Source organism: Anguilla rostrata, chromosome 13 (genome assembly GCF_018555375.3).
Source record: "Anguilla rostrata isolate EN2019 chromosome 13, ASM1855537v3, whole genome shotgun sequence".
Classification (NCBI taxonomy): domain Eukaryota; kingdom Metazoa; phylum Chordata; class Actinopteri; order Anguilliformes; family Anguillidae; genus Anguilla; species Anguilla rostrata.
In genome coordinates this window covers 30,236,898-30,264,775 of record NC_057945.1, presented here as the reverse complement: position 1 = coordinate 30,264,775, position 27,878 = coordinate 30,236,898, and the positions used below count along the sequence as shown (strand labels likewise).

At 41.2% G+C, this 27,878-nt stretch overlaps 1 protein-coding gene across 1 annotated transcript in view; it reads left to right on the top strand.

Annotated features, from left to right (window-relative positions):
• LOC135237397 (cadherin-4-like) overlaps nt 1-25,515 on the top strand; it is a 218,278-nt gene extending 192,763 nt beyond the window's left edge. Inside the window, exons 10-17 of the mRNA XM_064304530.1 lie at nt 6,062-6,247; nt 6,936-7,189; nt 11,628-11,770; nt 15,304-15,537; nt 17,375-17,608; nt 17,917-18,056; nt 18,849-19,013; nt 19,706-25,515. Of these exons, the coding sequence (XP_064160600.1) occupies nt 6,062-6,247; nt 6,936-7,189; nt 11,628-11,770; nt 15,304-15,537; nt 17,375-17,608; nt 17,917-18,056; nt 18,849-19,013; nt 19,706-19,912 (1,563 nt within the window). The 3' untranslated portion in view covers nt 19,913-25,515. The remainder of the gene's footprint in view (nt 1-6,061; nt 6,248-6,935; nt 7,190-11,627; nt 11,771-15,303; nt 15,538-17,374; nt 17,609-17,916; nt 18,057-18,848; nt 19,014-19,705) is intronic.
• Nucleotides 25,516-27,878: the final 2,363 nt, after the last annotated feature.

Here is a 27,878-nt window from a genome sequence, read left to right as displayed (position 1 = left end):
AGGTTTCCCTGAAAAAATATGATATATTCAAAACCCTTTTTATGGTATGGTACCTATCTATATATACAAAATTTTGGAGGTAAAAAACAAAAAAGAACATGCCCCAACCTTTCTTAACTGCTGAACACAGCCGTAATTGCCTCGACCTAAACTTATCTTTTTCAACCCTCCCCCCTTTTGAGCCAAAAAGTAATTGAACCCCTGGGAAACTGTGAAAAATGGAACTGTTTAAAATTTGGGAAAAACTAAGCAAGACTTAAATTCCTTCAAAGCTAAAAAATATTTTTGGGGCCTTTAAAAAAAAAAAGTTTTCCCTGAAAAATTTTGGGTATAATTCCTACCCTTTTTAGGGTCTGTTTTATACTAGATATAAAAAATTTTTGGTTTGTCCAAAAAAAAAAGAACCTGTCCCAACCTTTTTTTAAACCCTGCTGAAAACCCGGAACTTGCCTCACCTAAACTTACGTTTTCATAACCTAACCTAAGTTGAGCCAAAACGAATTGAAGCCATAGGAACTGTTGCATGATTACTGATTTAAAATTGTGAAAACTAAGTCAAGACTGTGAATTCCATAGTACAAATGCTAAAAAATATATTTGAGGCCTTTAAAAAAATGGTTTCCTGAAATAATATGTATGTATTCCATATCCTTTATGGTCAGGTACCTATACTAGTATATGTTGCACTTTTGGATTGTCCAAAATCAAAAAGAACCAATGTCCCAACCTTTCTTTAACCTGCTGAACACAGCCGTGAACTTGCCTCGACCCTCAGACTTATCGTTTTCATAACCCTAACCCTAAGTTGAGCCCTAAAACGTAATTGAAGCCATAGGAACTGTTGAAAACATGTGATTACTGATTTAAAATTGTGGAAAAACTAAGTCAAGACTGTGAATTCCATAGTACAAATGCTAAAAAATATATTTGAGGCCTTAAAAAAAAAAGTTTTCCCTGATAAAATATGTATATATTCCATATCCTTTTATGGTCATAGGTACCTATACTAGTATATACAAAATTTTTGGATTGTCCAAAATCAAAAAAGAACCAATGTCCCAACCTTTCTTTAACCTGCTGAACACAGCCGTAAACTTGCCTCGACCCTCAGACTTATCGTTTTCATAACCCTAACCCTAAGTTGAGCCCTAAAACGTAATTGAAGCCATAGGAACTGTTGAAAACATGTGATTACTCATTTAAAATTGTGGAAAAACTAAGTCAAGACTGTGAATTCCATAGTACAAATGCTAAAAAATATATTTGAGACCTTAAAAAAAAATTGGTTTCCCTGAAAAATTATGTATATATTCCATATCCTTTTATGGTCATAGGTACCTATACTAGTATATACAAAATTTTTGGATTGTCCAAAATCAAAAAAGAACCAATGTCCCAACCTTTCTTTAACCTGCTGAACACAGCCGTAAACTTGCCTCGACCCTCAGACTTATCGTTTTCATAACCCTAACCCTAAGTTGAGCCCTAAAACGTAATTGAAGCCATAGGAACTGTTGAAAACATGTGATTACTGATTTAAAATTGTGGAAAAACTAAGTCAAGACTGTGAATTCCATAGTACAAATGCTAAAAATTATATTTGAGGCCTTAAAAAAAAATGTTTTCCCTGAAAAAATATGTATAAATTCCATATCCTTTTATGGTCATAGGTACCTGTACTAGTATATACAAAATTTTTGGATTGTCCAAAATCAAAAAAGAACCAATGTCCCAACCTTTCTTTAACCTGCTGAACACAGCCGTGAACTTGCCTCGACCCTCAGACTTATCGTTTTCATAACCCTAACCCTAAGTTGAGCCCTAAAACGTAATTGAAGCCATAGGAACTGTTGAAAACATGTGATTACTGATTTAAAATTGTGGAAAAACTAAGTCAAGACTGTGAATTCCATAGTACAAATGCTAAAAAATATATTTGAGGCCTTAAAAAAAAAATGGTTTCCCTGAAACAATATGTATATATTCCATATCCTTTTATGGTCATAGGTACCTATACTAATATATACAAAATTTTTGAATTGTCCAAAATCAAAATAGAACCAATGTCCCAACCTTTCTTTAACCTGCTGAACACAGCCGTGAACTTGCCTCGACCCTCAGACTTATCGTTTTCATAACCCTAACCCTAAGTTGAGCCCTAAAACGTAATTGAAGCCATAGGAACTGTTGAAAACATGTGATTACTCATTTAAAATTGTGGAAAAACTAAGTCAAGACTGTGAATTCCATAGTACAAATGCTAAAAAATATATTTGAGGCCTTAAAAAAAAAATGGTTTCCCTGAAACAATATGTATATATTCCATATCCTTTTATGGTCATAGGTACCTATACTAGTATATACAAAATTTTTGGATTGTCCAAAATCAAAAAAGAACCAATGTCCCAACCTTTCTTTAACCTGCTGAACACAGCCGTGAACTTGCCTCGACCCTCAGACTTATCGTTTTCATAACCCTAACCCTAAGTTGAGCCCTAAAACGTAATTGAAGCCATAGGAACTGTTGAAAACATGTGATTACTCATTTAAAATTGTGGAATAACTAAGTCAAGACTGTGAATTCCATAGTACAAATGCTAAAAAATATATTTGAGGCCTTAAAAAAAAATGGTTTCCCTGAAAAAATATGTATATATTCCATATCCTTTTATGGTCATAGGTACCTATACTAGTATATACAAAATTTTTGGATTGTCCAAAATCAAAAAAGAACCAATGTCCCAACCTTTCTTTAACCTGCTGAACACAGCCGTGAACTTGCCTCGACCCTCAGACTTATCGTTTTCATAACCCTAACCCTAAGTTGAGCCCTAAAACGTAATTGAAGCCATAGGAACTGTTGAAAACATGTGATTACTCATTTAAAATTGTGGAATAACTAAGTCAAGACTGTGAATTCCATAGTACAAATGCTAAAAAATATATTTGAGGCCTTAAAAAAAAAATGGTTTCCCTGAAAAAATATGTATATATTCCATATCCTTTTATGGTCATAGGTACCTATACTAGTATATACAAAATTTTTGGATTGTCCAAAATCAAAAAAGAACCAATGTCCCAACCTTTCTTTAACCTGCTGAACACAGCCGTAAACTTGCCTCGACCCTCAGACTTATCGTTTTCATAACCCTAACCCTAAGTTGAGCCCTAAAACGTAATTGAAGCCATAGGAACTGTTGAAAACATGTGATTACTCATTTAAAATTGTGGAATAACTAAGTCAAGACTGTGAATTCCATAGTACAAATGCTAAAAAATATATTTGAGGCCTTAATAAAGAGAATCTGCACTTTAACCACATATGAATTATTTGAAAACAAATAAAAAATTATGGAGTACAGATCCAAATCAAGAAAAAAAGGGATTTGTCCCAAACATTATGGATCTTACTGTATGCAGATACATTGCTTGTTTTTTTTTTTTTTCTTATTTTCCCAAACCAACTGCAGAAAAATGAATAGAACAAGGGATAGGGAAGTAATTCAGTCCCATCTTATGTCCTAAAATAGAATCTGTCAGTTTATTTTCAGTCAGCACTGAGTCTCTTTGCATAGTCGGCCCTGCTGTGCTCAGCTGGAGAGGGCTAAGAATGTGCCTGTTGTAGCTGGAAGGGAAAAAGTCACCCATGAAGAGAGAGGAATCTACCTGGCTCCCTAAAACCAATCCCCCACCCCCTGCCAGAGCCAGGACCCAAAAAGGCTGCTGGGATGTCTTTGAGAAGAGCCCCACCCCCTTTACAAATGAAATAAAATTAAAAAAAATGTAAAATGTAAATAAATAAATAAATAAATAAAATTTTACTTCATTAACCATGACCAAACTCCATTATCACCCAGAAGCCCTGTCATTCATCACTTGCAAGTCAGGGCATATATTAAACCATATGCTAGCTCTTCCATAATTATTTGTGAACAGCAGGCTGGCAGACTCTATATAAAAAAAAATGTCTAAAACTTGCACCAAAACATTGCTCGGGGGTGTGAGCTATGCAGATGCAGATTTTATACCACGAAATACAGATTTTTAAGTGGTTCTTCTTTGCTTGTGTACACATATATTCGCCAATTCACGTGAGACAAAGCAATACCACTTGTAAAAAAATGTAATTCAAATTATTTTATTATTGAATGTCCTTGTAGTGTAGGTTTCAGCATAGTAGAATAAATGGTACTTGTTATTAAGACCAGGGAAAATGAATGTCCAGATATTTAGAGGATATTGAAGCACTTTTTTGAAACATTCATGTGAGACATCAGTAAACATGAGTACCCAACCCATGCTCTTACACATGTGTAGCTCAACGTCTTCAGTTTAAATTAAGGACTTTAAATATATTGCTTTTCATACTTGTCAGGAAATGCATTTTTATTATTGTATATGTTGATCAAAAGCTTTTTCGTGATTTAGGACATTTTGGTCCATGATATAGATTATGAGTGCCAACCACATTATGCATGCACCACCACTTTGATAATTATTAGTTTAACTATTATTTTTATTTGTGTTACTGGAATGTTGTATTTACTGGTACTGTTGTTTCTGGTGCTGTTGCTGCTGTTTTTGCAGCTATGCTAAATGTTGGAACTCATGCTCTTGTTGTCATCACCGTTGGAGATGATCTTGTTGAGTGTTGTCGCTTCCATTGTCATGACTGGTTATCCTGGAAGAAACCCTGTGATTCACACAGAAGATGACATCATAAAATCGAATTATTCAAACAGTTCTGTAGTTTTAAGCCTTCGGAAAGGACATCTCTTTTGTCAGGTGTGCAGTGCGTCTGGAAATATGCTCTTCTGCATGTTTGTGCAGGAAGTGGGCGGGAAAACGAGAATTAAAATCCCACACAGCGAGAGAATCTGCATATTTAATCTGTTTACTGTTTATCACTGTTGTGTGGCTGTGGGGGGTGGGAGGGGGTGTGGGATTCAACTCCAGCAGGATAATTAAGCTATTAGTGTAAACAGCAGTGGGCAGATACACTCATAAATGGTTTAAAAATCACAAGAGAGACAGCCGTTGAATCACACGGAGCTGTGCGTTGTACGTGGCAGTGTGCCCAGGCAAATGCAGAAGGACTGAGCCGCGTGTGCTAGCTGTGAACAGACACTATAGCCGTGTTTCTTTAGTCATGCCGTGTCTCTAAAGCCTTATAGTTTGGAGAAAACTCCAAAAGTGGAGGCTGAGCAGAAAACCGGCAAGTCGTAAAATGGTATTTGCATATACAAATACCACACAGTATTTTCCTCTCCTCCACACTTAAACTCCTTACGCCTTTGCATCTGCTCTGATAACATTAGCCTTCAGATTATGTGGAAAGCGATGGGGAAAGGGCACGCCCCTGCTTTGTACCTTTTGATTGTCAAATTAAACCTTTCATAGAAACAGAAGTCTTAGGTCACCAAAAGAATATATTTTCCCGTTTAACTAATCAAAGGGTAACAGAGCGAGGTCCACTTCACTGGAAACCTTTCTCTGTGTAATAGAGCTAGAATTGGGTTCATTTCTACCTTAGCCCTTTATGTAAGATGTGGCATTCACCTCGGATTGTCAGATTAATGCTCACAGATGTAGTTGTAACAGTGCATGGCAGGTGTGTCTGATTGAGATTTGACTTGTCTTGGAGGTCGGGGGGAGTAAATCTGTCATGCTGTGGAATTAGTTTGTCAGCCGGACGTGCGTGGAATGGTGAATGTGCGTGACAGGTGTCACGAGTGTGCACTTCTGCCCGCTGCTCTGATATGAAAGAGACAGGCATGGGCCACTGCCATCGCAGGAACTTGTCTCATGTGACTGATTGATTTCACGGAAATGTAACGTTCTCTCCCCGGAACACGTCCGTTTGAAAAACTTTAAGTGGTTAGCAGAACTGAAACATCCGTTTGTGATTCTGTGGCTGCCGCACAATATAGATTGTGTTATGTCAATGAGGCCGCACTGTCCAATCGAAGGTCAACACATAATACGTTTTTACAAAAGTAAAACCTCTTTATTGACTCCCCATTTTTTTGTCTTTTTTTTCTCTATTTCTCTCTCTCCGCAGTTTTCAGGGGAGGTGCTAGAGAACAGAGAGGACCTGGCAGTGGCCAACCTGACCGTGATCGACCTGGATCAGCCACACACGCCCAACTGGAACGCGGTCTACCGGATCATAGGCGGAGACCCATCCGGCCATTTCACCGTCCGCACCGACCCCATCACCAACAACGGTGTGGTCACCGTAGTGAAGGTGAGTCTCAAGGGAGAGCTAATCACAAAGGCGGATGCCTTGCTCTCACTGTGCATTCAGGTCTGGATGTGTAGCCCGTTGCTCCTTACTTGGCCTGAGTCGTAACAGCCTTCATTATGGACATTTCATACAGCATAAAGTCTCCACCTTCAGACCTGAGATCTCATTATAGGAGCACTCACAGGGCATCCTTCTCCATCCATCAGCCATTTTCCCATAATCTGAAATGTCGTATCCGCGTCCACCTTTAATTCCAGTTGCTGAATACCATGCACCAGACTCACGTCGAAACAGACTGCTAAGCACACGGTGTGCACTGTCTGATGTTTATTCAGGAAGAGCCACTTAAGTAACCTTGGCTATAAATAGACATGGATGTGCATGTAGGAGTGGAGCCTGTGATCAACTGACAAACTCCAAACACCCCCCTGCCCTCCGATATGGATGTTGACAGGGAAAACTCAAATAGGAGTAATGAAACAAACTATTACTTATACAAATTGCTGCCTTCAAACTGACAACACAGTTTGATAGGGTGTATTAGGTCAATGCTGCACCAAGCAATAATCTAAATAATACCAGTTGCCTTTGGACTGTAGTGTCCATTCTTGTTAAGGGATTAGCCAAAGTGGGTTGCTATTGTTGTTTATAGAATATATAAAACTCTTACCCTGCCTCTCCCTCGTAGCCCGTGGACTATGAGATGAACCGCGCGTTCATGCTGAACGTGGTGGTGTCCAACCAGGCCCCCCTGGCCAGTGGGATCCCGTCTTCTTCGCTGTCCACCGCTGGGGTTACCATCTCCGTGGTGGACGTGAACGAGCCGCCCGTCTTCCCCTCCAACCCCAAAATCATCCGCTTTGAGGAGGGCGTTCCCGCCGGGACTACGCTCACCACGTTCTCCGCCAATGACCCCGACCGCTTAAGACACCAGACTGTCAGGTATCTGCCCCCTCTCCACTCTCTCTCTCTCTCTCTCTCTCTCTCTCTCTCTCACTCTACTACTTTCTTTTTTCTTAGCTTTTGCAGTCTGTCGTGCCTGATGATAAGTTGCATTTTCATATTATCAGTGAGTTTTCTTAGCTAAATCAATGAGCCACATGGTCGGCAGTATGTGCCTATATGCCAGGTAATGGAGCAAGAAACAGAAAAAGACAAAAAGTTGGTTCTGTTTGTTTTTTTGCCCGTTCGTTTGTGGGAGTTTGGGAGTTTTCTGTCAGAGCAGTTTTTTGATGCTTCTTTTTTTTGGTAGGGGGGTTAAACTACTGTTAGCCATAACAGCATGGTGCAGAGATTCAGAACTTCTGCAATAAGGCCTCAGGCAGTGCTCTGATAGCCAGAATCACAGGAGCATTCAAGTAGTTCTGACAGCTGTCTGGCCTGGTTTCTGAGGGATTTGTTCGCAGGTAGAAGGGTTCCAGACTTGATTGTTTCCACCTGGGGGTGGGTGGCGATATTGCCTGTTACACATTGCCATTAGCACTTAGCGCTGCTCTGTGTGTTAATGACACCACACTGGAGCAGAGGATTTAATTGAGTGACTCCTGGTCAATAAGCTTGGGTGGCACTACAACTACAGTGCATTACAACACCGTGTAGGGCACGGTAGTGCTCCTTACAGCCCAATTCATTAAACCATACTATTTAATCGCACCTGAGGGGCGACTCCTGACCCTCTTTATCATGTTGGCTGTTTTGTCAAGCTTGTTATTCTCCCAGAGTACCTGTGCATCACGCAGCGCTGCAAGACAGGAAGGACATTTCAACCTCTATCACCCCCTCTCCCCCCGCCTTGCTGCAGGAATTTCAGTCGGGGTGTACGATGTTCAACTTCGTCCACCTTCGCTGACTAATAATCCCCGCACCAGGAATACAAATGTATCGCCGGCTTCCGATAGGCATAATAAGGAGGAGGACCCAGAGAAACGGCGTGCGGTGGACGGGTTGGGCCGGCACATGAGCTCGAGCGAGAGTGAGAGTGATGGGCCGTCCCTCTGACCACCCGCTTCCTCCCTTCCTTGTTTATTACCTCCGGCAAGAGGAACTAAACCAATTTACCGCTTCATTTCACAGCAGATGAGAGTAAATTGGGTGTACATACTGATTTAGCCGGTGGCGCTGCTCCTCTCCGCCGCGCCGGCTACGTCCAGCCACAGCGGCAGCGACGGCGGCGAGGGGGCCCGGTCCGCGTGACACGGGCCACGCCACGCCGGCGTGGGGTCTCCTGCGCACGCCGCGGATGTCACTCTTCCATGTGACCACAGGGGCTCTCCTGCAGCGCCGTGGGGTTTTGATTGGCCGTGCATTTTACCGGCTTCAAAAAGAAGACACTTCTCTTCTTCTTTTGTTTTCTTCTTTGCCTGACGACTTCACCTTCCACCGTGCGCACATACTGTCTGCGGCCGTCTTCAGCAGATGTGAAGGATCTGGTCCGTGGGAGAAGTCAGATACGGGCGGTATCATTAGCGCGAGATGGATTTTGGCTGTTTCCTGTTCCCTCCCACACGCCTCGTGCCGCATCACAACCCGTGTCAGCCGCCGCTCCGCGGATAATTAATCCTATTTTTTCGGGTGTCAGACACATCTCCCCGAATGTTTCCTTTGTGGGAGCAATCACACGCTCCTCTATCTAATTCTGCGCCGTGTTCGGTTGCGTCCTGTCCCTCTGAACCTGTCAAAAGCTGCTAAAGTGTGCGTGCCATCTGGTGAACTTTAGCTGAACACCGCACACGTTTACTCGCAAAACCAGAAACCAGGTTTTTCTTTTTTTTTTCTGCAATCAATTTAATCTGTGGAGAGTGAACTGCGATGAAGAAGGCGCCTTGCTTCTTTTAAGGTGTTAATACGGTCACTTTGGAAGATGACGCGAAGCTGAATTTTGCCCTTTGTGGAAAGCTTCTCCACAGCACAGACTTAGTGGCCTCCAGTAACAATAGAGATGGAACACAGCGGCCCCCCGTCGGGTTCTGTGGCGGTGTTAAAAACATGCTCTGGTACAGCGGGTGGGAGTCACACAGTTCCTCTCCATTATTCGGTTTTATTACGAGAGGACGAAAGTGATGCCATACTCATTTCCCTGCCGCTTTGGAAATAAGTCTCGGTGAAGCCTTGAAAATAGATATTTCTGACTGCATCAAAGCACCCTATATCATCTGGAGAGTGGCAAACAGGGACGTATGATAAGAATTTAAATTAACATTCAAGGCTTTTTCCTTGTACACTTTAACATACAAGTGGCACTTAACATGTAGATCTAAGGCACTTGATTTCAACTGTCTGTCAATAAGTCAATTTTGAGTCATTAAGTGATTATAAATGGACCCTATGGAAGGTGTCTATGCTGTACAGAGACCCAGGCACCTTTTCTGCTTAACATTTTTTTTTCCACAACATTGATAGATAGATACAGAATATAATTCATGGGTTCAGTTAGAAGTAGGCAGGATTACAGTATTACTTACATACTGTATTTAGCTAAAGCAGAAAATTAATTGTTCCCATTTAGCAGAGACCAAAAGACTTTAACTTGCTTCTCTCATTAATTACACGGATTTCCTGTTTCATTGCTCCCTCCCTCCCTGTAGCACAGAGAGTGGTAATGTAAGTCTCCCTCTGCAGTGGCCTTAATTAATGACTATTTATACTCTTAGGGCCAGCTCTCGGTTAGGCACCAGTGTATGCCAGCTCCCTTTGCGAGCTGTGACTGAGGCCTAAGCAGAATCCCACAGCGCTGTGTACTGATTATTTCAGGAGTGCTGCCCATTAGGCAATGCAGGATCGTGTTTGTGGGAAAAATTCAAATGTATGGCTAAAATATATTTTGAGCCTGAATGCTAATATAAGTGACCGTGTAGGTGGAAAGTAAATGGATGCAGGTACGGAGAGAGGGGCAGGGTGATTTTAACCACACAGGAATGCTTTCAGTTAGTGAGCTTTGAAAACAGATAATAGTGTGATACTAGAGGTGCATAGAAAAGCGGCTGATTACAGACAAAATGACACTCGTGTTTCAGTTTTGCTAAAAGAGACCTTTTGTTCATTCCAAAGCAGGCAGCCAGGAAGCTTGCATAAAATATTGATACGTAGCTTTGATGGTGATTTTAGCTAATGTTTTTAAAATATATTTCCAAGGGTGTACATAAGAACAGTTTTCTATTTTTATTAAAACTAGAACAGTACTATCATTGTGTATTTTGTGAATATTTTATATTAATCAGTGTAATGTCTGTATGCCACTGCTAGTAAATATGGTTAAGGCAGTAATTATCTGTCTGTCTGTCTGTGCATCTGTTCATATATACAGTACAAATGTGCTTTATGTATAATGTTTTACCAGATTCTCAGCAAAGATTAAGATGCTTTAATTAACTCTCCTGCACATCTGACATTAAGCAAGGGATTAATTATTGGAAGCGCTGTTTCAACAGAATGGAGACGTGAGAATGTGCACTCCAGAATTCGTTCGACGGGTCATTAATCAGCCCATTTGTTTTTTTGTTTTTTTAATGCTTGAAAAATGAAAAATTACACTTCACATTTATCATTTAATACAGCAGGAGCCGTCCTCCATTTGAAAACCGTTACGCACCAATACACTTGCTGTACGTTTTATTGCCTCCTGTAGCTATTGTTGGAGATTGTAATGAAAGAGTTCTCTCTAACAGTGGACGCCTGATACTGTGGCCATTAGAGCATTGTGTAGAGTGTTTCATTATTGCCAGGTATTGGCCCTGTTTAACTCTCTCAGGCAGCGGAAGATCATCAGGGTTCTGGAACCCTTGTGGAACCATATAGGTGAAGGAGGAATCAGGTGGCGGAGATGTTCTTAAACGCACAGGGTCGTAACAGTTAATACATTCCCAACAGTTGATTACAGTGATATTCTCAATATCCCCTCTCCTCATATCTGTGGTATCGACCCTGTGGTTTTAGGTTTTAACCTAAACCTACAGATGGAATCATGCCAAGCACTCAGAAAGCAGTATGCGTTGCCTCCTGTTTCCATTGTGCATAGTTTAATGAAGTCTTTTGCTGCAGTGAAACTGTATAAACCACTGAAGTAAAATGGAGGAGAGATAAAGTATTATCTGATTTATTGTAGATAATAATTTTTATTGAAGGAATGAAAATTCACACATCATTGATGGCAAATAGTTGTCCAGCTGAGAGCAGTAATGGAGGTGTAAATTATTCAAACAGTTGATTGAAATTCTACCCAATAGGTTTTCCTCTTTTAATTTTGTTGCATTGTGTTACATCCAGGTTTGAAAACTGTTGCTTAAATTTCCATCTTCCTGTCTACCATGCTAAACCATTGGCTAGCTAATCATAGTGCATTGTGGGAAGGGTAGTCATCTGTAGCAGTCCCTGTCATCCACAGGTACGCCAAGCTGTCCGACCCTGCCGACTGGCTCAGAATTAATAACACCAATGGGCAGATTGTTACCATGGCAGTACTGGACAGGGAGTCCATCTACGTGAAGAACAACGTTTACGAGGCTACGTTCCTAGCGGTGGATAACGGTGAGCCTCCATGTGTGCATGCGGCACCATAACCCCCCTGCCACCTCCCCCCCCCCACTGTGACATACATGTGTGTATGTAACAAAAAATAAATAAATAAATAGATAAATAGATAAAAATGTGTATGCATATGTATCTATATATATATGTGTGTGTGTGTGTGTGTGTGTGCGTGTGTGTGCGTGTGCGTGTGTGTGTGTGTGTGTGTGTGTAAGCACTGACTGAAGCTCCATGTGGAATATTAATCCATATTTTGAAATAAATATAGATATATAAATAAAGATATTTCATGTGCACAGTTTTTCTTTTACTGTCATACGGAATAGTCTTATATTTATATATTTTATTTTCCATCGAGGCAAACATACCAGCAGGTCTGTTTAAAACAGCTTAGTAAGTAAACAGAAATGTTATGCTTTTTGGTACAGAAATAGCTTTTCAGCGTGACACTGGATGTGTGTTCATTTAAATGCTTAAACTTTCAAACTCCCTGAAATGTGATTGGCGTCGCCAGCACCTACCGCCCGTCATCGGCTCTCAGCTTCTCCGCTCTCCTTTTTCATGGTGTGGAAAACTCATTGCATTACCATCGCACATAGCGTTATTTATTTTGAGCGTTGAAAGTTTCAACAGCTGTCAAACTCTGCAGCGAAGCCTTGATGCTAAGTTTGCCACTCTGGCCATAAGCTGCATTTCTGTGGTGATGATGTGTGGGGGCAGATGGTGGGTTTTGAGCAGCAGGAGGCTTAAAGGAACCTGTTATCAGTTTTGTTTGAGGGAGGAACCTTATTCATTTACTGGCTGTTTGAAATGCAGATGCGATGCGTGTTAACGGCCAAATTAGCGGTGCCTCTGCCGACGAGGCTGCGCGCGGTGGGCGTGTCGGCGATGATAATGCGAAGAGGATTATGATAATGAAAGCTGAGGCGTGATGGCATTTGGAGAGAAAACACTGTCAGAAAAAATGCATTCAAATATCAGCTATCTAATCCATTCTCCACTGTATTTAGCTAGACAGTCACTCATATGAGCCCCTATAAATAGTTTGTCGGAGACTTAACTTTTTGAGAGAGAAAAACAGGAAAGTTGGTCAGAAAAAGTTTTCTTCTTGGTGCCTCTGTGCGCACCATTTACAGGTATCTTACATGAACTTGCTGCTGACGACGTCGCCTGATGGTTCATGCATCATTTAGTCATGAAAAGACATGGAAAACAAATTTTTCAAATTTAAGATTTGAAGTGCCAGGTTAATTGAACATTATTATCTTACCAGAGACAATTGAGATGATCGGCCATTCACAATTAAAAATTATTTTTTCTGGAATTTTGAAAGGCATGTTGTATAACCATTCCTATGGTGTTCCTTCCATTAAAAGGTACTTCCCAGAAACTGGACAAGTGTACATATTGGGAATGTTTTTTTATTTTTAGGCAATTTTTTGGGAAAGCATTTGCTAGCTGGGCATTTGGTACTTGACCATTCAATGAAACTACATGCCACAGAATAGCTGTATTGTATAGAAAGGTTACAGGTTTGATTCATAAGTGATACACTACTGTTGTACGCATTATCGAGGCACTTGAACCTGAGTTACCTCTGCGAGCTGTAAAAAGCTGTGCAAACGTTATGATAAATGCAAAGAATGTGAGCGGTGCGAGTCACTCCGGATAAGGACTTCTGCCAAGCAAATATCTAATGTGACGTGATGCGGGGCGGCTGCAGCGGTGGAAAACATTTCAAAGAGGCATAATCCAAAATACCCCAATGATTGACAGCTGGAGCCTTTAAAATCATCATGGGGTTTCTGTTGCATACGAGATACGAGCTACTTTACCTTCCACTCTGTTCACGATTCTGCCTGCCATTTTAGAGGGGTGGACTTCTCTGAACTCGCCGAGAACACCAAGAAGGGATTTTTTTCAGTATAGACGCTGATCCTGGGCCAGTGTAATATATTGAATGACGAGAGGAAAATATCATCAATCGTGATGTGATGGGACAACTGCAGTAGGGCACCAATCAATATCATAAATGTACACAACTGCTGTCTGTCAGGAAGCTATCTTTCATCAACGAGGAACAGAGTAGACCCAGACGCATAGCTCTCTCCTGATTGAGCTATTTACTTGGTCAATTGCTATTGAGTGTTTGTTTTCTCTCTTTTCAATAAGGATTTAATGGGCTAGTGCCGAGTGGTCACTTCAATGTCTCAATGTCAATGTATAAAATTTCATTTAAAATGTTTTACCCCTGTGTGGTTTACGGGTCAATAGTGTGTCCGTAGTTTTTCACCTCTGAGAGGAGGTTTTTTTTTTTTTCTTTTTCTAGAATGCTGAACCAAATTCCGGTATTTCTCTCACATTTTGGATTAACTTAGCGTCTGGCATTTCTGATCTCTCGCATGCGGTGCAGGTAACCTTTGCAGTCTCCCGAAGCAGCCATGTTCTATAATAGCTTGACTCTGTTTGAAAAGGGCAGTGGGTCATCTTATCGGAGGTGCGCACGGGGAACCGGATGGGATGTTTCCCATAATTCCACACCAGGCGGTAATTACAACATTTCAGCCTGGTTGAGCGTTGAGAACATGACCTGCCTGTGTGATGGCGGTGGCAGTCCAGGGTTCCTACAGAATGTCTAATGCAGAAGTCAAGGACCTTGAAGGACAGTGTTCAAAGCTGTCAGGGACCTTATTTGTGGATGATCACTCTAATAATAGACCTGCATAAAACGTTAAGACATCAAACAGGACTCCATTTATTAGTTTTATTTATTTATTTATTTATTTATTTTGCATGGGATAAGTATACCTAGAGAACAAATATATATATATGTGTGTGTTTATTTTTACTTATTCATTTATTTTTCAGTCACATATAAATTTAACACATTAAATTTGAGCACTCTCAAAATTTTCATGTACTGGAGGAACTACGGTCTCTAGTGGAGCAATGAATTAGAGGTGTGCATGCGATACTCACCAGATCAATCTCATCACATAATCACATGGTGTTATAATTATCCTCCATTGATCTTTCCATGTTCATAAATAATCATATCTTGACTGGTTGAAACAACATAGATTGGCTAGCTCTTATTTTTTAAGTCGAAGAATTCAAATTTATGTTGCAAACATGCCATATGCAACAACCAGATAGCACAATATTACATTTAAATAAAATGACAGCAATTGTGAACTTGTATGCAACAAGACTGCACACCATCAGCGACATTGGAAAACATCTCGTAAACATGTTTACATCGTCTGGATTGACTGCTGTGTAACTCATTCACCCAGCTGCATATGGGAAACAAGAGCCATTTTAAAATACATGCTTGACAGAGGTCAGTGATTTAAAAAAATAAAATAATAATCACAGTTAAATTGTTAGTCTCGCAGCTTTCTCATTTGGCTGCACACTCACAGTGTTAAGTGTTTGTTCCACACCGCAGGAAACTGTCAGGGCCCATGGCCATACAGCGGTCTTCCATGAGTTTGAGCATGGAAGTCACATGACTCCACCTCTCTCCGCAGGCTCTCCGGTGGCCAGTGGCACGGGGACTCTGCAGATCCACCTGCTGGACGTCAACGACAACGCGCCCGAGCTGCAGCCCCGGGAGGCGCAGATGTGCGAGAGGACGCGGACCAACGGCATCAACGTGACCGCCTCCGACGCCGACGCCGAGCCCAACGTGGGCCCGTTCGTCTTCGAGCTGCCCACCTTCCCGCTCAGCGTGCGCCGCAACTGGACCATATCCCGCCTGAACGGTGCGGCCACGCCCCAAATGCGTCCACACACGCCTCCTCGTGTTTACGGCCAATGAAAGTGTCAAAGGAGTGCAGCGTTTATATCAGGGCCAAGCACTGCCTTTTCACCAAAGCCTTGACTGTGTCAAAGTTAATAAATGCGCAAACATAGACGCATATTGGGTTTTCATTTTAATTGCGACTTGTTTAATGCCATCTTGGCTAACCCGTATGTCTCTGGGCCATCAGATCAATCAGTGAGTTAATCAGTCTATAAAATTCACTGTAAAATAATATGAATAACAAATCAAATCGAGTTTTACAGGGTGCATTACTCAGAGGCAGTGTGGGTTCAGCGGATATCACAGGAAATGAGTCAAGGAGTGGAACATTCATGCAGTGCAACCTTAAAAGGGGGTCAACTTAAAGTAATATAGTTTGTAAAATTGAAATAAAACCAGGTCTGATGTCACTATATCTTTGATTTATTTGTTTTTGTCCTATTTGAAATCTTAATAATTACAATAATCACAATGTTACCAAAGATGTGGAACCCAAAACAAGCTCAAATGAAAGCTAAAGCTAAAACTGAACTATCACTAATTTGACTGTGTGTTTAAGTTCATATCATAAAAGACTTCCTTTTATAGTCCCCTAAGTACTCAGTAATTACTAGGTAAATATGTGGTAAGAATAACACATTATTGGGTGAGTACCTCTGGTAAAAAATAGGTAAATAGAGACTGAAACTAAAATACTAAAAAAAAAGAACTATTACCTATCAATTCAAATGACTAGATTGTGGATATCAATGGTTGAATTTGGTCCTCGTGCACTCTCCCTACTGTTTTGTTCTGGTTTGATTAGGTCATTTTATTGTATGACTTTGTTACCTCCTTTGCCCTTTTGTTTTATATGTTTTTGCTTACTTAATAAAAAAAAATAAAAAAAAAAGAATTTGGTTATATACTCGGGTTAATTGTGTACTACCAAGGAATTTTGCCAGTGGTAATTACCCAATTGGTAATTACACAATAATGTGCTATTCTGGTCGATACCTAGTACTTAGGGGACTGTAAAAGTAAGTGTTACCCAGCAATCTGCTGGCATCAAGCAGTGTTGTACCCTGAACAACTTAAACTACTTCTAGCACTGTTCATTAATGAAAGCATCTGTCTATGTGTCTAGCCATCAATTAAGATGTGTTTTCCTTGAGAATGTACCGTTGTTATTCATTTCACTTGGCTGCTCACTTGGAAGTTTGCCCCAAACTTGCTGCTTTTTTTTAGATGGACCCAACAAACAGTTAGAGAGGAAAGTTGTTTTTCTAGTTTTTTAACTATTTTTTAATCAATGAACATTGGGACTAATTTTTCCTTTAAGCTCCCTTTTTTGCAACAATGGTAATAACAAATAAAATGACATTACGTTACATTTATTTGGCAGACGCTTTTATCCAAAGCGACGCACAAAAAGTGCATTTCATGGTCATAGACAACTACTAAACACAGGTTCAGTAAGATACAATACTTATTTTGTACAGCTATTTCTAGCCAAGAACACAGTTTAGTTCACACAGTGAACACAAAATGTATGTCATCTTAGGAAGAAGGCATAAGTGCTTACAGTATGCTGCTTCCATGTTCACACTCTCTTTGGCTGAGACCGTAACTCTGAGCGGATCTCTGTGGTTCTACTGTATAAATGAAAAATGCTTAAAAGTAAACATATTTTAACAATATTCCATTCTGCTGAGGACCCGTTGGGACTGCATCAGAGATCCGCAGGGACCCCGGGACCCCCAAACCCCTGTGCTGTGTACAGTAGCTATGTTTCTGACGCGTTTGTCTACACGCAGGTTACTACGCTCAGCTCAGACTGCGGATCCCACACCTGGAGACGGGCGTGTATGAGGTGCCGGTCATTGTGACGGATTCGGGCAACCCGCCGCTCTCCAACAGGTCGCTGATCAGGGTGAAGGTCTGCCCCTGCGATGAGAACGGGGACTGCTCCTCCGTGGAAGCCGTGGCGGCTGCTGGCCTGGGTACAGGCGCCATTGTCGCTATACTCATCTGCATCATCATACTGCTGAGTGAGTATACTCACACATGCACAAACACACGCAGACACGCACACACACACGCACACATACACACGTGCACATCTACACACACAGACACACACACATACATGCACTCACACATGCACGCGCACGCACGCACGCACGCACAGATACACACACACACGCACATGCACAGACACATACACACACACACGCACAGACACACTCGCAAACACACACACACAGATGCGCGCACACATACACACACACACACATGCACACAAACACACACACACACACACGCACACACGTGTTATATGATGATGTGTCTGTTGCAGTCCTGGTGCTGCTATTTGTGATGTGGATGAAGCGCAAGGAGAAGGAACGTCAAACCAAACAGTTGCTGATTGACCCAGAAGATGATGTCCGAGACAACATTCTGAAATACGATGAGGAGGGAGGCGGAGAAGAGGATCAGGTCAGGTCACACACGCACACGCACACACACACACACACTCACACTGTGACAATTGATCGGCCACAATCGGTACAAGATGGAGACAAGATGAGCATGAGATAACAAGAAACAATTTGTTACAAGTAAATGAAACATGTCACTGACAAACATCCGACATTACCAAACATGAGGTGTGAAGTGTAATGCAAATGGAGTGTGAATGACTGCTTGTATAGGCAAAAAGAAAGCCAACAGTAACAAGACAATAAGCAGACTGCACATCCACAGCCGCCCAATTGCATAGTGGAGAGGAAAAGTGTGAGCTGCCATGGAGTGGCAAAGCAGTCTCCTAATAGACACAGGCCAGGTGTTGGCAATCAAATCAGGTTCAGCGCTGCCACTATCCGACGCACCTGTAAATTAGAAGAAAACATCCTCGCCAGCAAGGAAACAGAGGGGCACAGAAGACACGGTCGTCACGCACACACTTTAAGCATTCAGATGTGCTATATGTAGGTCTTGAGTTTGTGAAACGCGTATAAATAATTATATTATATTCTCAGTCTCAAAACGTGAAAGCTACATAATCTTGTTGATGTATGACACAGTGGAGGAAAATGGAAGCATTAGATGAGAGCTTCCCTCCACCTGGTCCTGAGAGGGGCCCAGGTCAGAGCTGCTTTTTGCTGTTGTGCTCAGAGAGCAGCAGGTCAGGACTGCTCTTATGGTGCTGCTGAGAGGGGTGGGTTTAGACTCCTCTCTGTGGGGGAAGCGCTGCTCCCCGCGTAGCCCTGAGTGCTGTGCTCTCCGCAGGATTATGACCTCAGCCAGCTGCAGCAGCCCGAGTCTCTGGACCACATCATCACTAAGCCTCCTGGGGTGCGCCGTGTGGACGAGAGGCCCATGGTCTCAGAGTCCCAGTACCCGGTCCGACCAGCCCTGCCCCACCCTGGAGACATCGGGGACTTCATCAACGAGGTATGCCAGCACTCTCACACCACCATACACACTCCGTTTAGGGTTCCCTACTGCCAAGCGTTGGCTGAGGGACTCCCAGAATTGGCCGAGGTCTTCCGGAATGCAATTAATTCAATCTGGGAAATGTTTTGGTTGTTATTAAAGAATAGATGTTGTGATAACAAAACATTTGCGGTTCAGGTCTCTTATTTTGTCAAACAGAAAACCATACACATATTTCAGCTACAAGTGTCTGATTGGTTTGTGGACGAGTCCTGTTATGATTCGAGCCAAGAAGAGGCGCCACCAAACACGGACACGGTGATCGCTGTTGCTAGATTTTCTTTGTTTATAATAAAATAGGCTATGTAATTGGCATCTCTTTCTCTCTGTCTTTCTCTCTCTCTCTTTCTCTGTCTATCTCTGTCTCTCTCTCTATCTCTCTCTTTCAGTCTCTCTCTCTCTCTCCCTGTCCTCTCCCTCTCTCTCATTGGTAATTCAACAGACTTCAACAGTGATGGCTGAATGACATATTATTGCTGTCTTGTGCTATCTGTGCTGTGCGTGTTCTGTGCGTTCCGTATCTGTGGCCTATATACCACAGAGTGAGCGTTCTGTGGAAATCTTCCTGATTGAAATGCCTTGAATTTGGCGACCCCATACCTGGGTCTCTCTCGCACAAACGCGCTCGCTGACCTCTCTCACGTCCACAGGGCCTGAGAGCGGCGGACAACGACCCCACGGCTCCGCCCTACGACTCGCTGCTGGTGTTCGACTACGAGGGCAGCGGCTCCACCGTGGGCTCCGTCAGCTCCCTCAACTCCTCCAGCAGCGGCGAGCAGGACTACGACTATCTCAACGACTGGGGCCCGCGATTCAAGAAGCTGGCCGACATGTACGGGGGCGGAGATGATGACTAGGTCCAGCACGGACATGTCCCAAACTGCGCCGTTCGCCCCCCCTCCCCCCCCCCGTCCGCTGAGACGGGACCGTAAAAGGTGGGTCATCGTAGCCCACCCCCTCCTCCTGCTGACTGGACTCCAAACTCTACGCTCTTTAAATGGTTTCATTTCAGTGGCGAGTTTTCGTTTTTTGTCGTCTTGTTTCTGACATTGTTGTTACTTCTGTTCTTCTGGAAAGGGGCTCATAGGAGCTCGGGCGTTTCCGTGCAGCAGGGACAAGAGCGACTGCACACCAGAAAAAGTAGAAGAAATAAAAATTTTGGTTGTTTTTTCTGTTTATCACTAAAGTAAGTGTGAGACGCTATTCTGTCCTAACTTGAATTCCTCAGAACAGGAGCACTGCTGTTTTAAAGTGCCTTTTGTGGTGTGCTTTATTGGATTCCCGCTATCTCAGGATTGGTTGCCATTTGAATGCTTTTGTGCTCTTTCTGACTCTATCCCAATGACGTGAAAATGTCCCCATCAGCAACTTGGGTGCAGGTACATAAAAAAAAATTGGAACTGCTTGTTATTTTTGCCTTTTGAGGAAGGAAAGTGGGTGGGAGATTGTGTGGGGAAAAAAAGTGCTTTGTGCAAGTAGCACACTGCTATCAGAAGGAGCAAATCGCTGTTTTAATAGCTGGGCGGATTCAAGCTCACATGCTTAATCATGTATATATTAAACCCCTCTTGTCTTTCTGGGGGTGATTAAAGAGCCCAAATGATCCAGCATTTCTCTCTAAAATCATTTGAGGAAATTTGTTTTTTAAAATGTAAAGCTTTATACAGAAGTAGAATACAGTTTGCCCTGTGATTTAGTGAATGGTTTTTGAATGCCAGACTGTTTCATACAGTCAATTGCAGTATTGCTTTTGCACTTTGTAAAGTTTATGTAGGCATGACATGAAGTTACAAGACTGTAATTTTTGTAACATTCTGTAAAACCAACCTGGAGAAAGACGCTATGGGGAGTATGTGTGTCTGTGTATGTATGTATGTGCGTGGGTCTGTGTCTGTATGTGTGTTTATGTGTTTTTATCATTAATGTATAATTCCAGAACAGTTTGATTAATGAAGTCCAGACCTGCATGACCAGCAGTCCACCAGAAGGTTTTAGCATGGCACTTACTCTGTGATCAGATTTCAGAAAGTGGTTCGCGTAAAAAAAATATATTAGCTGTCAAAAAATATTTCAATGTTTAATTTGACAGTGTGAGATTGTTTCCTCACACTGAGGCTGGTCTATCATGTGCCCTCGTAAGTCTGAATATCAGCTCTCTTCTGCAGGCAGAACATAGCAGTGTAGGACTCCACTACTTCACTGATTATAAACGTGGTGGCTAGTGCTGTTTCCGTTTTCTCTTTATCTCATCTACCTTTCTGTGTCTATTTTCACTGAACTGAGATCTTTCAAGTTTGAGATCTTTCAAACTGAAACCAGCAGTTTGATTTCAGTCCCTGAGTAACAAAGATATACAGTAAGTGCATTTCTTTGATCTATTCATTTCAATCTGGGTCTGTAGTTATGCTTTTCCAGGTATTATTCATATATGAAGCATCTTACCGTATGAGAAACCTCAGTAAAATGAAAATGAAATGCAGCATGTCATTTAGGTATGCCGTGGCATTATTACTTTATGCTATGCATTGTGCTGTATCATGCTGTATTATAATGTACAGTTATTTTATGTTACATGTTGCTCAGCTATTCACTTAGTAACAGACTCTACAGCACCACTCTCCTGGGTGGAGAATGAGTAAAAAGTAGACCCATAAAAATGTGTTCATTTGGTGCGCACTGGAGGCTATAAATTAAAGAAAGATGTGAGTTTCTCCACAGTGCTGGTTTGCGATTCAGGAAGCCTTCTGGAACCGGATCTATCAATTAACTAGGTGATCTTGTCAGCTTTATGTCCTTAAATTCACTAAGATGTGAGATAGAATAACTTATCTCTGAAAGGTTGGAGAGAGGAAGTCAGGAGGGCAGAAATGGGAGATAGGCAGAGAGAGGAAAAGGGATGGAGATTAAAAGAGGATCGAGAGAGCCACGAACCTCCGTGATTCTCATTCCACTTAATTGTCGGACTGATTGGATGACAGATGCTGTAATAATCGCGCGGATGTAGCCTCTGTCTTTTTGAGGGGAAAAACATGAAATGAAACAAAGAAGTGCAAATTGTGCCGCGTTTGCGTGAGAAACGGACACATACTCAGAACAAAGGGATGGAGGGGAGAGCTAAATTATCATGCGATGAAGCCACTGGAGGAGGCAGCTTTGATCTCGGAGCGAGCCGCTCTGTGTCCCGCGAGCGCAAACGGGCAGCGCTAATGAAGAGGTACCGAGTTCGCCCCAGCACTGCTCTGCCAGGACAGGCCATTCAGGGGATGGTTGTGCACCTCAGAATTTAGCGACAGCGCTAATGTGAGCGGGGGGCGGACCCAGGTGCGTGAGCCGGGGCCACGGTCCCGCTCGACGGGTACAGGGCAGGAAGCGCCGGCCTTCTCAGAGCTCTTCAGACCGCTCAGAGGCGAAACCCACTCGTATTTATTTATTTTTTCTGCTTTCGTTTTGTTATTTTCCTCATGTCCATATTATATAATTTTTTTATCTTTTCTCAAATATTTATCTACTTAAAAAAAAAAAAAAACATCTATAAAATTTTAATGAAGGATTTCATCTTTTGCTTTTTTTCATAGTTTTTTCATTCTTTTTGGATGACGTGGGCATTTATTTGCTCCGTTTAATTAATTAATTAATTTATTTTCTGAGACGCTCTGAGATGTGTGAAGGGAATTAAGCATCTTCATGGCTGCCTTTATACAAGAAGCTGTAGCATGCTTCTGCCACTCTGATGAGTTCAGTGCCTCCCTCCATGGCTTACCCACTCTGGGGGTTGCGGTGTCCTCACATCGTAGCTAAATAAATCCTGCTTTGAGACCACAGCTTCTCTCCCAGTGCATTAACTCACAAAATGGATGACGTTTTGGTCAACTTGACATTCTAAAAAACATGAAACTGCACACCAGCATGCTCATGGTTAGTGCATCCCTGAACCCCAGACCCGTACCCTATTACAGATGCAACAGAGTATAAGCCATACTGACCTGGTGAGATGGCTGATATTGATATATATCAATATTAATATTAATATCGATATATGGCTGACATTGATGGAAAAATATGATGTTGACGAAGCTGCTATATTTCAGTAGGTTTTGAAGAAAAAGTGTTATGCACATGCCTGAGTGCACCAGTAATGGAAAAAAGACTGCATTTACTTCAGCAGTTCAAACTGCATGTCTGTTCAGAACTCCCTGCTGTGCGAGCCTTACTCGAGAGGAAGAAAATGCTAAGTAAGACAACACGCATTTAACCCTGCTGAGCCAGACTGCATTTTATACAAGGAGCCATTGTAGTTAGCACCAGACACTCAGCTTTCTTGCGACAGCTCTGGATGAACAGGTGAGCTAATGGGCTCTTACCGGCTGTCATGTGGACAGGGCCTGACTCATAAAAACCTTAAAAACTCTTCAGTTCTCTCGCTGTCATTGCCCCGGTCTTAATTAACATAACAGTCCGCGGAAGTTGTTTGAGTGATTTAATTGAGAACTGGACATGGTAATGAAAATGATGTGTGTGTGTGTGTGTGTGCGTGTGTGTGTGTGTGTGTGTGTGTGTGTGTGTGTGCGTGTAAACCTATTACAGAGTGAAGTCCTACTGAGACATCCATCCAATCAGAAATGCATTCTGGATATAATCACATTATATACATTATGTATTGGATGCACCTCATAATTATGCTTGCATATAATGCAATGTGTATTTTGCATAAAATTGCATTTATTAATACAACAAATAATGTATAGAGAATCTTCATTATTAATATTATACTTCTCATAAGCACACACACACTCACACACACACAGTAGAACCTCTGGGGTATGAGGCCATGAGGAAAGGAAGTTGTTTGGAAAGGTGAAAGGTTTATACCTTTGATAGCAAAATAGATTGTAAGTTAGTAATTCATTTTGAAAATATTTTTGTCTTGAGAACAATACATCTCCATTTCAGTGATAACACTCCCTTTGTCCTTTTTTTGTGAAATGTAATTTGATTTAATTGTGGCCCCTTTATACTTTATACTACTCTTATAATTTTGAGAGTAGATTAGTGTTCATCTATGCGACTCATTCTGCTTTATTGTTTGCCTTTTTGAATCAGTGATAAAAAAGAATGTGTACATTATGCTAATAGGGTTTCCATACCTCTCTGAGAGTTCAACTGTGTGTGTATGTATACACACAGGTGATAAATATAAAGTTGTGGTACTGCATAGTGTCTCTTAAGTCAATCGATGAAGTCATATTTCAATATCAAGAAAAGATTTAAGAGGATGAAGAATTTTTCATCAGGACAAACTGAATTCTGTACCAAACCTGTCTCAAGCTTGACCAAGTCTAATTTTAAAAGCTTCCTTCTGAGTGTGACAGACGATTTGGGAGATTTTGGCAGGAGATGCCTTTCATTTCAAAGTGTTATAACAGGAGCAACCTGGAAGAGGAAGCTGTGCATTATCCTCTGCTCATATTTCACACCTGAAATAGTGCTACATGCTCCTTTGCTCTATGCGTGGGCATGTGTGCATCTTTGTGTGTGCATGTGTTTGTGCTTGAACACACCTGTGTCTGAACAGGCGTTTGTGTGTGTGTTTGTGTGGAAGGGATTGACTATGTGTGTGGGATTGTGTGTATGCATGTGTGCATGCATTGTGAGTGTACATGCATTTCTTTGGCCGAGGAACAGCACATGGTGGAATATCTCCACAGCACCCCGTGTGGCTAGTGTGGGACTTACTCTACCATGACAGTTCCTGCTATAATCAGTTACAATCGATTATATTGGCCTTCTGAAGCAGGAGAAAGGCTAAGCTGCTAAAGACTGCAGCCCTAAATCTCACACAAGCCCTTGAATAGAGCAGAATTCTAAATAGGACACTCCAAATGGAATAAGGATAGCATTAAGGTAAATTCACTCAAGTTTAAGGAAGTTAATGTTACTCACATCCTGTGTGTACATAATGTAGAAATGCTTGAAACTAAAAGAAAGTTAGGCAAAATGTACATGTACAATTGGAGCTTTTTTGCATGACTTTTTATAACTGAAAAATTATATAACAATGATTATTATCTTGAAATTTAACGTATTGCAGCTCGCATGACAGTGGTTGTTCTCTGAATGGAATTCTGACATGTTCCACGCTTACACTGGTTAAAGAGGAAAAACACAATCATTACAAAGTTAAAGATTAACAGACATTTTTGTACACTGTCAACAGCACAAATATTTTGTAATGTTGTTTGTACCATTTTGTACCAAAAAATGTATAGAAAAAACACTCAAAGGTTTAAAAAAAAAAAAGGGACAAGAGTTTCTTGGTTTTGAGTATGTGTTTCTTGTGCCAGCGCAGTCCTTGGTTCCAAAAACATAAGCAGGCTTGTTGATTCCTTGTGTACAATAAGAATGGAGCTGGCCACCTGATGTCAGTTTCCCTGTGTTATAAATAAAGTACCCTCCTTTTGAAGCTCCCTTTGTTTCGTGTCCTCCCTTACAACCAGCCATTCTAGGAAGAGCCTGGGCCAACAGAAGCAAAAAAAAAGAAAAGTTAGCAAAGTCACTACGACTGAACTTTTCTGGGGTGGAATTTGTATCAAATGCGGTCATTTAAAAAGAAATTCCTAGCTGCACAAACAGTCAGGTCAGCTGACTTCGCAAGGCTGCCTACCAATTAATGAAATGTTATTGACACCAGTATGCAACACAAGATTTCTGTGCAGCAGATCACCCTCTGACAAGAATTCCCAAGCTGTTTTTTAAACTATTATTACCTATCATACATATATATATATATATATATATATATATATATATATAAAGAGGACTGACAGCACATGACTTAAAGTAAAAAAATTAATCCATATTACCGTAATTATGACATGATGACATGATGTGTGGTTAGAAAATGCCAATCGAGAGTTATAAACAGTTGTATATGTGAGACCTGCATTCATATTTATGCTATAATCTTATTATTACAAAGTTTAACAGACAGACTATACTTTATATATATATATATATATATATATATATATATATATATATATATATATATATACACACACAGTAATAACAGCAATAAAATGTTATTTTGATCACAACTAATATAGGTCAATATATTTATTTTATTAATGATACAGGTTCAAGGTGGTAGAACTGCCTTTGACTGTAAAACCAACAACCCAGTGTTCTTTTCTCTAGTAGGAGCAGACGATTCAAGGTCTTGCTTATTTGATATCAGAGGAGGCTCACAGGTGAGAATAACAGTATGGAATGGCAAGGGGGGAGGGGGGGGGGCATCAGAGGATAGAAATTTAAAGTGAGGGAAACAAAGTGGCCAATTTCCTCCAGAAGTCTACCAATTATGGCATCACTCATATACGCTAGAAGTGTAACCAGGCAACCACACGGTTCTAAAGTCTTCTATCAAGGAAAGCCTCATAGTCACACTTCAAGAGTATCTCAAATCACACCCCTAGAACCCCTTCAATGATGCATGCTAACATTGAACACAAAGACAACTACGAAAATTTAACAGCTTTAAGGATTATGCTAATTCATGGCTACGGTTTGTCAAATTTCATTTTGTTCAAAGTGCTTTTTTTTCATTTTCACTAAGAGAAGCGCAATCTGAGACTGAAAACATGGGGAAGGTCCATAAAATGTTAGTTTGTTGAAACCGTAAAGCCTGAAGACAAACAATTATTTTAGATGTTCAAGGTGCCGACAAAAATGGAAGAAGTCCACAAACTCAGGCAGAAGATATGACTGAAATATGGTATAAATGCTCTCTAGTGTATGAATCAGCAGGGTGAAGTGAAAGGGCATAATGGAAGTTTAATAGATTATGACTATAGAACCTCAGTTTCTCCATACTGGTTGTTGGCAGTAATTATCTGTCATAAAGAGGCAACGCTGACAAATCTCCAATAATTAAGAGAAATCAAAGAAAACAAGGACATAAGAGCAGAAGTGTCTTACAGGTGTGTAATAAGGCTTGTAGTCAGTGAACTCATGTTCCCCTTCTCTCTCTCTCTCAAAATTTCATAACATTGCACTCTTACAGAACACTGACCAAAATCAGTTTCTGGCTCACTACATTTGAGTTCACATGAAAAATCACAAATCACAACAGCACGGGAGAAGACTGACAGCACATGACTTAAAGTAAAAAAATGAATCCATGTTACCGTAACTATGACATATGATGTGTGGTTAGAAAATGCCAATCGAGAGTTATAAACAGTTGTATATGTGAGACCTGCATTAATATTTATGCTATAATCTTATTATTACAAAGTTTAACAGAGAGACTATACTTTTTTCTCCACTCTACTTACCATTCAATGTATTAACAGTGTCACCTGGTGGAAAATGGTAGGGTTGCAACTGAAAAGACTGAAGCTATGCAACTCCACCTTGAAAAGTAATGCAATCTAGAGCTTCAATAGTTGACCAAAAACAACTGGAAACCCTCATTTTAAAAATAAATAATTTGGGCTGGGTCAGATTCGTTTTCAGGATATTATTTCCACATTTGTACTTCCTACTAGCACAGCAGTAAGCTTTGAAATAATACACCAGTAAGATTTCTCATTATCCAGTCGAAACATTTCTGCCTGTAAACATTATTTACACCATTAGCAAACACCAGTAGCCACAGTGACATAACTCCATTTTTGGTGTGGCTTCTGACTATGAGCCTGTTCCAGTACAGACATACACTCCAAGTGTCAGTATCAAATCTTGACCTTACCAGTGGCATGGCATCACACAACTGGCAGTAGCATCACAGGAGTAGTTCTGAATTCTGCGCAACAGCAATTTATT